This window comes from Amblyomma mixtum, chromosome 1 (genome assembly GCF_055824585.1).
Source record: "Amblyomma mixtum isolate Tamu chromosome 1, ASM5582458v1, whole genome shotgun sequence".
Lineage (NCBI taxonomy): Eukaryota > Metazoa > Arthropoda > Arachnida > Ixodida > Ixodidae > Amblyomma > Amblyomma mixtum.
Genome location: NC_143012.1, coordinates 18,237,686 through 18,251,124, shown reverse-complemented (window position 1 = coordinate 18,251,124; position 13,439 = coordinate 18,237,686). Strand labels below are relative to the sequence as shown.

At 49.8% G+C, this 13,439-nt stretch overlaps 1 protein-coding gene across 1 annotated transcript; it reads left to right on the top strand.

Annotated features, from left to right (window-relative positions):
* Positions 1–3,573: 3,573 nt before the first annotated feature.
* On the top strand, positions 3,574–11,643 carry LOC149365623 (uncharacterized). The gene is made up of 3 exons (XM_089568965.1): positions 3,574–6,221; positions 11,307–11,448; positions 11,500–11,643. Exons 1-3 carry the CDS (start codon positions 3,574–3,576, stop codon positions 11,641–11,643), a joined length of 2,934 nt encoding a protein of 977 aa, XP_089425091.1.
* The last annotated feature ends 1,796 nt before the right edge of the window (positions 11,644–13,439 follow it).

Here is a 13,439-nt window from a genome sequence, read left to right as displayed (position 1 = left end):
TCGAAGTCCCACGGTGCTGCATACCTGCTGAATGCTTCACTAATGTTTTGTGGGCCATTGTGTTATCTGTGACCAGATTGCTTGTGATGCCTTGTTTTGAAAACGGGCCCTCAGTTTGGAGATCACATGAGCAGAAGTCAAGCTGGTCAACTTCCCAGAAGCTATATTAGTAGTCTACCATCATCAACAGATGTTTTCCTCTGTACTGCAGAATGTCACAGCCAACACGCTCTTAAGGAAATTTTGTCTGTAAGTAGGCCTGCAGTGTTTCTTTCTACTGTGCTGGTGTGCGTTTCTTGGAAACGTCACGTGCTGAAATGTGCCGTCTGTATCTGCATACTGCCTGCCCAAAAGATGACGTCACGTCACCGTCGCAGAGTGCTCTCGATGCCTGTGTGGGGCATCTGCATGTTTTCCTTCATCTCGTCTCGAAGTGTCCTTGAAATGACCAGTCTTTGTCATCTGAGTATTATGCTGTCCTCCACGAAAAGCTGGTTTGAAATGGAAAGCACATTGTGGTTTCTTCTAAGACACTGCTTTTTTCGTGTGGCCATTTTCTGACGGTCACGGTTGTCAACTTCCGGCAGTTTTCATACTTCATATTGGCTTGTCGTATCCTTTCTGTAGTTTCTTTCCGGATCAACCGGAATGTGGATGATCGCATTCATGTCTTCGAGTTGTTGACCAGTTGTTGATCAATGCACGAGGCATTGTCCCAGCCACAAGAATTTCATTTCCTGTGCATTAGTTTATGGCAGTGTTGTAGCGCTCAGTGTGCAAAATCATTCCTTGAAGTCTTCTCGGTACTTGGTCCATTTGCTTTTTAATGGCCTACAGTGGCTTATGATCTGTGAATACAGTATTGAGCATGGAGACTGTATATGCTGACGTAAGTTATTGCAAGCATTTCCGTCTCGACTTGTGCATACCACGCCTTGGTGGGTGTGAGTGCTCTGCTTGCAAAGGATATTGGCTTTCCCTCTTGAAGGAGTACAGCTCCAAGTTCATGTTCACTGGCATCACAGTGCACCACTAGTGGTTTTTGTGGGTCAACAACTCTGCTACTCGTCCCTTAACTACAAAGTCCTTTCGCTACAAACCTGAGGCTCTCCACAACCAGAGGTATTCGCTGATGTGCATCTCAGAAATCCAGCTTTGTAAACTGTTTTCTGCTGGATAATGCAGCCTACTACTCTTCAGCATGGGGAAGAGATAGTATAAGGAAATCTGCAAAAATGGGCAGGCGCCCTCATCTTTTTACGTCCACCCAACTGTATGGCAAAGCGGGCCCTGACCAACTCTGTTTTTTGGTTCTATCTAAACCCACTCTATTCCCACGTTTTTCACTGACATACACACAAGTTTGTTCGTAGTGGGTGTCCGCGAGCTACAAAAAATCCCACCTTATATTAAAACTTGCCGCTGTTTCAATCCGGTATTCATTTTGTTTGCTCGTAGATGATTCCCATGACTGCGCCTTGTAGACACGTTCTGCACAACAACCTCCGCTGAACAGGAAGGCCCTAACCAGCCACTATAAAACGGCAGAAATTCACGATGGACCTGCTCTGAAGTTTCTGCGTGGTTTGGGTTTTCCTGGCTACAGCTGTGGTGCATGACAGCACCCCTTTTCAGCATGTTTCTTCACCTTGAGTGCTTGAACTTGACATAGGTTCAAGTCGCAAATTAGAGACAGTTTTCCTTGCCATCAGTAATTGTCATGTTTGACGCCATGGTTACCTGATGTGTTGCAGCCTGATAAGGAAACAGCTGTCTTGTCTGTTAGGGTTTGAAGCCCCTTGGTACATTACTCTTGAATTTGTGTTAGTTTACTTTCTGCGCCCCGTTAGAGGCGGGATGCTAGGGTGGAAATGGCTTGCCATGGACTGCGTCCCTAGTAAAGAATGCTGCATACTGGCTTCTGGCGAAGGTGGTTCTTTATCAGCATGATGTCAGGAAAGCCATGCTGTGCAAATAGTCCTGAGCACTGAACCCTTCAATGGCAGAGTGGCAGGGCAGCCTTCACTGTGTCTGCCCTGCGCATGGATGGCCCTGCCTCAGGATCACTGTGTGTGGCCTGGGCAGACACCTGAAGCCTGGTGTGATATACACAGTGTCTCCTTGCAGTCCTCATATATCAGTTTTCCTTTTGCACATTTTAATATGTTGTAAGGAGCCAGCGCCACACTGCGGTTACAGAAGACGCACGGGAGGCGGACGAAGAAGAAAAGGAAAGGAATACGTGGCAGAGAGAACGTGCGGGGGCAGAAGAGGAAGACGGCGGTCGGCGACGGAGGTGGACCTGTTCTGCTGGCGCCCCGAGTTACCAGGCTTGGGCCTCAGCTGCAGACGTCCGGGTGACCAGACCCGGACAGCCGTCGTCGGGAGCCTCGGCCGTCACATCCAGGCGCCTCTCTTCCCGCCCAGCCGACAGCTTCTCGACACGGGCCGCCTCTAACATCTCCGTGGCGCACCCGGGCTACCTGACCTGGGGGCCATGCCCGGAGCACACAGACGCTATTTTCTACGGCGGCGTTGAGGCCGCCGTGGAGAACGCCGCCAACCGGGTGTCAACGAAAGGAACCCGACACACGTGCCTAAAGTCTGCCCCGACGCCCAGCCACACCTCTTCGATCGACGCACCAGGCTCATCACCGGGACACAAAGAAACTTAAGTGTGACTTTCCTTTTTGACTGTCTTCTCGCGAGTGTTTGTTTTCCTTTCCTTTTTCCTCTTTGTTCTCTCTCTTGTCTGTTTTTCCCCGTTTCATTTCAATACTTCAATTAGATTTTCTTCCTGCAAACGCCGCCTCGTTTATTTCTTTCCTTTAACTCATGAATGTTAATGCGTAAATTTGACCTGCAGTCTTCACCTCCTCACAAATTTGGCGTCCACGACAGGACGAGGTCGGCTGTTATCGCTTTGGTACTTGTTTTTCGTTAAGCACAATGAGCGCGTCCGAGCTTGTGGCGGCAGGAGAGCGCATGGGGCTCCAAGGTGCAGAGTTGCGCGCGTGGGTAGAAGAGGAGCTTAAGAGAACGCGGGATGAGAGAGCCGCTGAGCGCGAAGCTTCCAAAGAACGTTTGGAGAAAGAGGCACAAAACTTACAGTTGAGAGTGAGGCTTATGGAGGGTGGGGAGCGACGTGCTGATGTTGAACCAGCTGTTCCCAGGGCCGAATCGTCTATTCCCATCAACCCTCATGGGCTCATTCCCGTTTTCAACGAAGGTCGGGATGATCTTGACGCATACCTCAAGCGATTTGAGCACGTGGCCACAGGTCAGGGTTGGCCGAAAGACAAGTGGGCCACGGCGTTGAGCCTATGCTTGGGAGGAGAAGCTCTTCGTGTTTTTGGAAGGTTATCGCCGGAAGACTCTCTAGATTACACCAAAGCTAAACTAGCGCTTTTGCAGCGATTCCGATTCACGGCGGAGGGATACCGCGAAAAGTTTCGCCATAGTAAGCCCCACGACGGCGAGACCGGTAAGCAGTACGCTACGAGGCTGTTTAGTTTTTTCGATCGTTGGGTCGAAATGAGAGGCCGAGGCAAAACGTTCGAACAGGTTCGCGACATGATTGTCGCCGAAGAATTTTTGAACAACTGCCACGCCAAGCTTGCGATATTCATTCGCGAGCGTGACTGCAAGACAGTCGACGAGATCGCGGTTGCCGCGGATCATTTTTTGGAGGCCCAGCAGCAGTCTAACTTGTCAACTTTCAAGGATAAGTTGGAACCAAATATCCCCAATGCGAAGGATAGTACTGCGGGATCCAAATCTCAAGTGCGGTGCTTTCTGTGCGATAAGGCGGGACACAAAGCGTCGGACTGCCGGACGCAGCCGAAACAATCGTACTGCACGTTCTGTCGCAAGGAAGGCCATGAGGTACAGTCCTGCAGGCGCAAGAACCCAGGAGACCGCGAGGCGTCAGCCTGTTGTATGCATCCTGCCAGTCCTCCGGTTGAAGTGCGGCCTGATCTTACCAGTGTGGATGCAGGTTACCAGCCGACGGTTTTCAGTGCCAGCATGCCTGTGCAGCAAGGCGAGCTGTTCGGGCAGCCGGTTTCTGTTTTGCGGGATACTGGTACCAACAGTATCGTGGTGCGTAGGAACCTGGTTCCCGAAGCGGCTTTGACCGGTGCTAGAGCTACTCTGCTCCTGGCGGATGGCAGAAGTTTGGAGGTACCAGAGGCGGAGGTGCTGATCTCGTCGCCATATTTTTCGGGCAAGTCCATCGCTCGCTGCTTGGAATCTCCACTGTACGACTTGATCATTGGGAATGTACCCGGCGCCCAGGACCCCTTTTCCATCAACCGAACGGTACCACCAAGAGTTCTGACTGTCCAGAAAGGGATAGGAGAGGCTGAAGGCTCTGCCGTGCTGGGGACAGCGAAGGTTCCTATGGCGTGCAGGGACGTGTCCATCAAAGCGTTGGAGGTGTCGAAACCCACCTTCCGTAGGAAGCAAGAGGAGGACACAACGCTGGATGTGTGCCGGAACAAAGTCGGCGAGACTTATCCTGGCAAAAACAACACCGCCTATTCATTTCACTTCGAAGACGGAGTTCTGTTCCGTGCGTTCCAGAGCTGTCCAGGACAAACGATACAGCAGGCCGTGGTGCCGAAAAGCCTGCGCCATCAAGTCCTTACGCTTGCGCATGAAAGTGCTTTCTCCGGCCACCAGGGCATCCGCAAAACCACTGAGAAGGTGCTCAGCGAGTTTTATTGGCCAGGAATGCAGGCGGAAATCAAGAGGTTCGTGAAGTCTTGCGACATGTGCCAGCGGACTCTACCCAAAGGAAAGGTAGCGAGAGCCCCGCTGGGTCGTCTACCGCTCATTGATACACCGTTTGAGCGAGTAGCTGTAGACCTGATCGGGCCACTGCACCCTGCTTCATCCAAGGGAAACCGCTATATCCTTACGCTGGTAGACTTTGCAACACGATATCCCGACGCGATACCTTTACCTGCAATCGACTCGGCCACTGTCGCAGAAGGTCTTCTTGAGATGTTTTCACGCATTGGATTTCCGAGAGAGGTTCTGTGTGACCGAGCCTCAAGCTTTTCGTCGGCGTTAATGAGGGAAGTCAATCAAATGCTCGCCATCAAGCACCTGTCTTCGACACCATACCATCCTATGTGCAATGGCCTGGTGGAGCGATTTAACGGGACGTTGAAGAGCATGCTCCGTAAGTTGACTCAAGAACAGCCCAAAGCTTGGGACCGATACCTCGCGCCTCTGCTCTTCGCGTACCGGGAGGCACCGCAGGCAAGCTTAGGCTTTTCCCCGTTTGAACTAATTTACGGCCGACAAGTCCGAGGACCGCTGACGATCCTCAAAGAGCTCTGGACCGCGGGTCAAATAAGCGAATCCGCTAGAACCACCTATGGCTATGTTCTTGACTTAAGGGCGAGGCTGGAGGAGACGTTGCAACTCGCACATGACAACTTGGCGAAGGCGCAGAAGTCACAAAAACTGTATTACGACAGGCGTTCCACTCGCAGGCAGCTGCGCGTCGGAGATCGCGCGCTGGTTCTTTTGCCTGCGTCGCAAAACAAACTGCTTATGCACTGGAAAGGCCCCTTTCTTGTGACCGGCAAGAAGAACGACGTTGACTATTGGCTCGAGGTCGGCCACACGAAGAAGTTATTTCATATTAACATGTTAAAAAGGTACGAAGAGCGACAGCCTGCGACGACTCTCCAAGCGTCGTCATTCGTCGTGGTGGAGGAGGAAGACTCAGAGCAACCTATACCGACCTTCGCAGCGAAACCAGGGGTCGGCGTGGAAGCCATCAAGAGGTCCAATGCGTTAGATAGCTCCCAGGCGGCCCGCCTTGACTCGCTGTTGGCTTCGTACAGTGATATATTTTCGGAAGTTCCGGGGCACACCAACCTTCTTCAGTGCCACTTGGACCTGACGACAAGGGAACCAATCAACACTCCTCAGTACCCACTACCGTTTGCCATGAGGGAGGTTGTTGAAAATGAAGTTAGTGACATGTTAGCGCTAGGAGTTATTGAACGTTCCCACTCTCCATACAACTCGCCTTTGGTCCTCGTGAAAAAGCCGGATAACACATACCGCACTTGTGTAGATTTCCGGCGTATCAACACTGTCCTAGTAGCCGACGCCGAACCCATCCCGAGGACGGACATCATGTTCGCGGAGGTCGGCACTAAGACCTACTTCTCGAAGTTGGACCTCACAAAAGGCTATTGGCAGGTCCCTCTCGACGAAACCTCTCGACCAATTACTGCCTTTTCGACTCAGTCGGGACACTACCAATTCCGGTATATGCCTTTTGGGATCAAGACCGCGTCTGCTATTTTTACCCGCCTTATGAGGTTCCTTCTAGAAGGCCTCCCAAATGTAGTTCACTACATAGACGATGTCCTAGTCGCAACCTCTACTTGGGAACAACACCTGCTCACCTTGACAGAGTTGTTTGGCCGCATTCGAGCGGCTGGTCTTACTGTCAAACCTCAGAAATGCGAGATTGGTGCGACCCGGGTCATTTTTCTCGGTCATACCCTGGGTGATGGAGCGATCCGACCGGTGGACGCGATCGTGGCAAAACTGCAACATGCCGCGAGACCCGAAACCAAAAAGCAAGTTCGCTCATTCCTCGGTCTAGCCGGCTACTACCGCAGTCTCATTCCCCGTTATGCTGAGCTGGCTCAACCTTTAGTTGAGCTAACGCGCAAGACTGAAGGCAACCGCGTAAGGTGGACACCAGAGCGAGACCAGGCATTTGACAGGCTTAAACAGGCTCTAACGTCGAAACCCATAGTCAGGGCGCCTGACCTTGCGAAGGATTTTATTCTCCGCACGGACGCTTCTGGCACTGGTCTCGGGGCAATCCTTTTGCAAGAATACAACGGCACCCTTCATCCCGTATCATATGCTAGTCGACAACTCCTTCCCCGAGAGACGCGCTACTCAGCTATAGAGCGGGAGTGTCTTGCACTTGTGTGGGCCGTAGAAAAATTTCACATCTTCCTGTATGGTCGCTCCTTTACCATTCAGACTGACCATCAGCCTTTGAAATACTTGTCTCAGGCCAAGCACCACAACAGCCGTGTATTGCGCTGGAGCCTTCTACTCCAAGAGTACACATTCCATATAGAACATATTAAAGGATCCGTGAACGTCGGTGCCGATTATTTGAGCCGGGCTTGAATTACTGAAGTGTACTCATGCTGTAAATATTGTACATAGTGGTCAATGTATATATGCTCATTTAGTGTGCTCCTTTGTTTCCCCTGTTGTGTTCCATTGTGCTGTATGGTTGACTGTCGTGTGTTCAGTGTTTTCTGGTGCGAACTGCGTTCGTGCGAACCAGTCGTTCGGTTCAGAGTGCGTGTGTGTGGTGATGTGGTGCGTGCAATACAGTGTCCAGCGCCTCCTCGTTGCGTCTTCGGCTTCAGTCTTGTGTGCCGCTGCCCCAGGTAATTTTTTCCCATGGAAAAAACTCTGAAAGGGGGGCTTTTGTAAGGAGCCAGCGCCACACTGCGGTTACAGAAGACGCACGGGAGGCGGACGAAGAAGAAAAGGAAAGGAATACGTGGCAGAGAGAACGTGCGGGGGCAGAAGAGGAAGACGGCGGTCGGCGACGGAGGTGGACCTGTTCTGCTGGCGCCCCGAGTTACCAGGCTTGGGCCTCAGCTGCAGACGTCCGGGTGACCAGACCCGGACAGCCGTCGTCGGGAGCCTCGGCCGTCACATCCAGGCGCCTCTCTTCCCGCCCAGCCGACAGCTTCTCGACACGGGCCGCCTCTAACATCTCCGTGGCGCACCCGGGCTACCTGACCTGGGGGCCATGCCCGGAGCACACAGACGCTATTTTCTACGGCGGCGTTGAGGCCGCCGTGGAGAACGCCGCCAACCGGGTGTCAACGAAAGGAACCCGACACACGTGCCTAAAGTCTGCCCCGACGCCCAGCCACACCTCTTCGATCGACGCACCAGGCTCATCACCGGGACACAAAGAAACTTAAGTGTGACTTTCCTTTTTGACTGTCTTCTCGCGAGTGTTTGTTTTCCTTTCCTTTTTCCTCTTTGTTCTCTCTCTTGTCTGTTTTTCCCCGTTTCATTTCAATACTTCAATTAGATTTTCTTCCTGCAAACGCCGCCTCGTTTATTTCTTTCCTTTAACTCATGAATGTTAATGCGTAAATTTGACCTGCAGTCTTCACCTCCTCACATATGTTAAGTTGTAGAAATATTCATCCAAGATCCTAGAGCATATTATTCAAACATTTTGCTACCTTTCTCAATGAACGTAGCATATTTTGTGAATATTTTCTGGGTCAAATAACTGCCTGGCCTAATGGGTCCAATTGGCTAGTCCAGTTGGATCCAATTGGTCGAGGGCTAAAAACACAACTGGAACCAATTGGTTCCAATTGGGAAATCCAATTGGAAGCAATGGGAATGTCCATTTAGTTCCAATTGGAATGTCCAATTGGTTCCAATGGTTTTTTTTTTACTGGGATGCCCTGCCCTGTCGCACCACAGCGGCAAAATTTGGTTTTACTGTGAACAAGAATGTTCCCTGGTTTTGCACAAAACTTTTCCGTGCTTCGTGGAATGTGATGTTTTCTTTGATTTTAATGGTTGCTACTTCTTTCTCTTTCTTCCAGGATGGGCATAACCTAGAATACGCGGAGTGGTCCCCTTCACAGTTAGCACACTTTGGCACTGCGTTGCAGACATTAGAGTCATGTTCATTAGGTGCACATTTGGCAAAGGCTTTGCGGCCACAACAGCTCTGGGATCCTTGGCCAAATCTCTGGCACTTGAAACACCAACGAGGATTGAGGGTGTATATTCCGACTGGTATTTTCATGTAACCTACTTCTATGGTATCGGGAGTTGGCTGGGGGCAAAAGTGAGAGCTAAGTGTTTTGTTGGTGTTTCCTCACGCCTTTGACAGTGTTCAGGGATCTATAGGCACTAACGGAAACAGGATGGCCATTTTTTTTACCTACACTGGCTACACTAGTGTGGCCAGTGCGTCATGGTTTCTTGATACACTTGCTACACCAGTGTAGTCTGTGTAGGTAAAAAAAAAGGCCCTACGTATTTCTCCAAAGGGAACTATGTTTGATAGCATGGAATACTGTGCTTGGTCTTTGATCTGGAGCAGTAGGTTGCCATAGGCCAGCTTCGAAACCTTGTAGCCGAGGCCCAATGATTCTATGAGAGATTTAGAAACTATGAAAGAAGATATGTGTAATGAGTTAGTGGACCGTGCAATGCCGAAAGGCGGACCGGCTCGGCGGTCGCCGTCAACGGCTAGGCTCCACGAAACGGACGATGATGCACCGCGCTCCACTGCGCAACGAACAACTGCTCCTAAAGCCGTGTCCTTTTTGTTTTGGTGCCTCGCAAGTTCTATCACGTCGGCACCGGGTGGCGCCACGAAACAAACACGAAACCGAAACTGTAACAATATGATTCTTGCTTGTTCTTCTGCTACCTCACTTTTTACAACGTTTTATCTGAGCAGATTTCTTCTTTTTTCTTTGCAGGAACTGTGCAGTGACATCGGTCCGCCCTCGTTTCTAAGGGCGAAGGGCGATCATTTGTTGGAGAAAAGGAATCCATAAGAAAAAAAAACTTATTCTGCAGCCGCCCACCATGGAGCTCAACACGGGGACAGGATAGGAACTTGCAAGTCCTGCGCACGCCAGGTGCACACTTCAACTTTAACCAAATACGACGCAACTCAGGGCGGTTGGACACACAAAATTAACCCTAGCCGCCTATGAAAAGTGAAAAAAGCAACAAAAAAAAACGAGAAGAGAGGAGACAGGAGAGTTGTGAGAGAGGGATCATCATCATCATCAGCCTGACTACGCCCACTGCAGGGCAAAGGCCTCTTCCATGTTTCTCAAATTAAACCTGTCCTTTGCCAGTTGCGGCCACTGTATCCCCGCAAACTTCTTAATCTCATTCGCCCACCTCACTTTCTGCCGCCCTCTGCTATCCTACACTCCGTTACCCTTAAGGACCAGCGGTTATCTTGCCTTCGCATTGCATGCCCTGCCCAAGCCCATTTCTTCCTCTTGATTTCGACCAGGATATCATTAACCCTCGTTTGTTCCCTCACCCACTCCGCCCTCTTCCGATCTCTTAACCTTACAACTATCATTTTTCTTTTCATAGCTTGCTGTGTTGTTCTTAAGCTGAGCCCTCTAAGAGAGGGATAGAAAAGTGAAAGATGGAGGGGAGGCTAGGAAAAGGCGACTGCCGATTTCCCTTGGTCGGGTCAGGCCAGAGGTGCAGTCTACAGGAAGCTGGGGGCCAAAGTGGTGTGTTACCTCCACCGAGGGGCCTTAACTCTTTCCCTACCACACCCATTGAGCTTCGTTAACCCGCTAACGATCATTTCATGCCCCAATTTCAGAACCTTCTGCGTTGCTAATCACCATGCTGAAGATATAGCTTGTAGGCAAGGAACCAAAGTTTTGCTTCCGATTTAGTTTTCTTTTGTTCCGCGAGGGGGCACTTTCTAACGCGCTGCAGAGAAATGAAGACGTGGACCTGCGCTCATTGCCTGCGATGTTGCGCGCAGGTGACGCCTTCGCGGCTCGACTTCGGAGTCTTCCGCATTGCTTACAGGCACAATGCGCGTCTGGCTTGTAGCCGGAGAACTGAAGTTTTGTTTACGATAGTAAAGTTTTTTTTTTTGCCCCTGCAATCAGCATTTTTTGAACGTGCTCCAAAGATGCGGTATCATCAAAGTCGCTTTACAGCATCCACATGCACGCCACGCGCTCTAAAACATAGCAAATCTCACGACTCTGTTTCGTCTGCGAGTGATTTAATCTGCGACCTGTGCAACAACGAGCCTGAAAATGTGTCAAGGCACTGAAGACGATTCAGTTTTCACATCGGTGACCAGCCTGAAACAAAGGCGCTGCACAACTGCAGTTTGAAGATAGAAGTGATTTTTTTTTGCTGATAGTGGCCAATAGAGTAACAAACATTTTGCATATTTCAGAAAATGTTTAACATTTTTTTTCTTTTTAAACACCTTGTCTTTGCAAGTTTTTTAAATTTTTTCCTAAAATCTCGTTCTTAGCAAAAAAAATTTTTTGTTGCAACATGCAATTTGTTGTTTAAAATTATGAATAGAAAGCACCTTTATTCAGCTCTGTTTTTGGGTATTGCAATAAATACTGAATGCAACAGTTTCTACAGAAAAAAATGTACAGAAACCTTCCGAAAATGGTCATTTTCTCCATGGTACGGAAAGAGTTAAAGGTCCAAACGCTCGGCTACCACTCAACCACCAGGATCCCCTTTTCCCCGACACGGCTGAGCCATGCACGGCTAAGCGTGGGTGCTCGGGTCCTTGGTGATGCACTGCTCACTATCCATCCCCCTGTGGGGATGTCCCTGCGGATGCTCAGGGACTCGCCCATGGTGTCACAACTCGTACGGCAACAGCGAACATGCATCAAAACGCCATTTCGTTTCTTGGTGCAGATCTTGATCCTGCTTGCCCCGTTGAATCGTCTCGGTGCCACGACTGCTCAGTTGCGCCCATTGAACATCTGCATGCTGCAGATGCTCCTGCAGGGCCATGCGGTCGACTTATCTCGACTGGCGGGACGCCATGTTTACAGATGATTGCGCACCACTCCGCTAGAGTACACAGCAGGCATCCGCAGTGCTGTGTTCACATGGACTTTGGCAAGGCGCCGTTAGTACGCCTGGATGGCCAGTGCCTGCTTTCAGGCTGAAGTCACCTCTCTCGATGGCGGCATGTTGGATCCCATTCTCCCGTTTGGCTGCAGTGAGATGCAGCGGTGGGCCGTTTTGAAGGGAAAACTGCCACTATACCGCGTGGAACTAAACAAATTTGGTGCTCTGCCAAGGTAAGATGGTACCAAAGATTGTTTAAACAGTGAACGGAATCAGTTATACTGAAGTGCATCATCTTTCACAGCTCTTGTGCCAAGAAACTCGGCACCTAGTGAACAGCCATTACCTTCTCACAACAGAAGTAGCATATTCCACTGCAGTCTGTTGACTCGGATTGTCTACATTGAGGTTACTTTTACAGCAACCACGATTATTTCGAGCTGCAGTTGCATATTCGCCAAAGACTGCCATTCGGACAAGTTCTCGTTTTTGATGAAATCAGGTACGAGAATAAGTAGCTTTCTAATTTCAATAATTGTTCTTGAATGCAAGTGTTTCGCATGCCTTACCTTGCATAGTTTTAAGTTGTCTGTTGGCTTCCAGCCATCTCGCTTCTCCTTCGATTCCCACTTTTTTCTGCGTGCGCTGTCCCAAGCAAAGAAAAATAGCCACTGTCCATTTCTAGTGTTGCTAGGACTCCCGGGAACACAACAGCCCCTCATAGCTTGATCTCTGACTGCTGCATCAAACACCACACGAGCTCACTTCATGCAGCCATATCGGTGGTTTCAAGAACTTCTTCCCGGCATCTAATGGGCTTTTTCCCGTTGTGAACAAAGCGATGTCAAAAACGTGTGGCCTGATAGGCAGTCGCCCACTTTTTCCTTGGTTTTGTATGTTTCGAGCGTTCCCCGCCCTCTTCTCCCAATTAGGGACGCCTTGCTACGGGTCACACCTTTCTTCTCCCAATTACAACTGCCTTGGTATACGTCACACCTTCTGCACTTTACTGTCAGAAGTCGCATGTTTTGTTCACCGGACCAGAAGTATGTGCGCTGATGACATAGGCTGGGAAAGCTGTGATCGTCAGCTGTAGTAATATCAGAGGCAGGTTTTTTGCTCGTCATGTGGTCACCGCTGCGGCATTTGGTGCCTTCAGCTGAAATGATGGTGCTAAGCGTAGGCGAGGATTAAAACCTGCCAAGCCACATCAAAATGTAGCAGTAGTAAATTCTTTATTTGTGGAATGCCAGAGTTCCTATACAGGCCTGCCCAAGCCAACAGAGGGCTTGGGGGGGGGGGGGGGCACTACCGCCTGGCAACATGGGACACGTCGGAGCATACGCCACTGTCAGTTAACATTATGAAATTAAGTAAAGTGAAACTAAGGAATTAACAGGAAGCAAAATGAAAAAAAAAAAAATCAAGCTTACAAATCTAGGATGACGGGCTTCTTCCGACTGACTGAAAAAAAAACACTGACTTGCAAGTCATTCAGAAAACCTGGCACATAGAAAGCACAAACGTGTTCGCCATATCTAGTCCGTACTCTGGGCAAAATGAAATGATCGCATGGACGCAATATTCGAGCAGGCTCATATATGGGAGGCAGAATTTATTGTTCCACAGATGCTTAAGGACAACACTTTCTTGAAGCAACATGAACAAAGGCATATGAGAGCTGAAAAACAGACGAATTGTTAGTAATTGGCAAACCCTACATTAGAGCAGAATTATAATCAACCTTATTTCACCAAAACATTGAAGAGAACTAAAAAGAG

Excerpts from the sequence above, each read along its gene's own strand:
- LOC149365623 (XM_089568965.1), top strand. The coding sequence starts at position 3,574 with ATGATTGTCGCCGAAGAATTTTTGAACAACTGCCACGCCAAGCTTGCG. Across the intron at positions 6,222-11,306 it reads GACCTCACAAAAGGCTATTG|GATCCCCTTTTCCCCGACAC; the intron begins GCAGGTCCCTCT and ends CTCAACCACCAG. Across the intron at positions 11,449-11,499 it reads CGCCCATGGTGTCACAACTC|ATCTTGATCCTGCTTGCCCC; the intron begins GTACGGCAACAG and ends TTCTTGGTGCAG.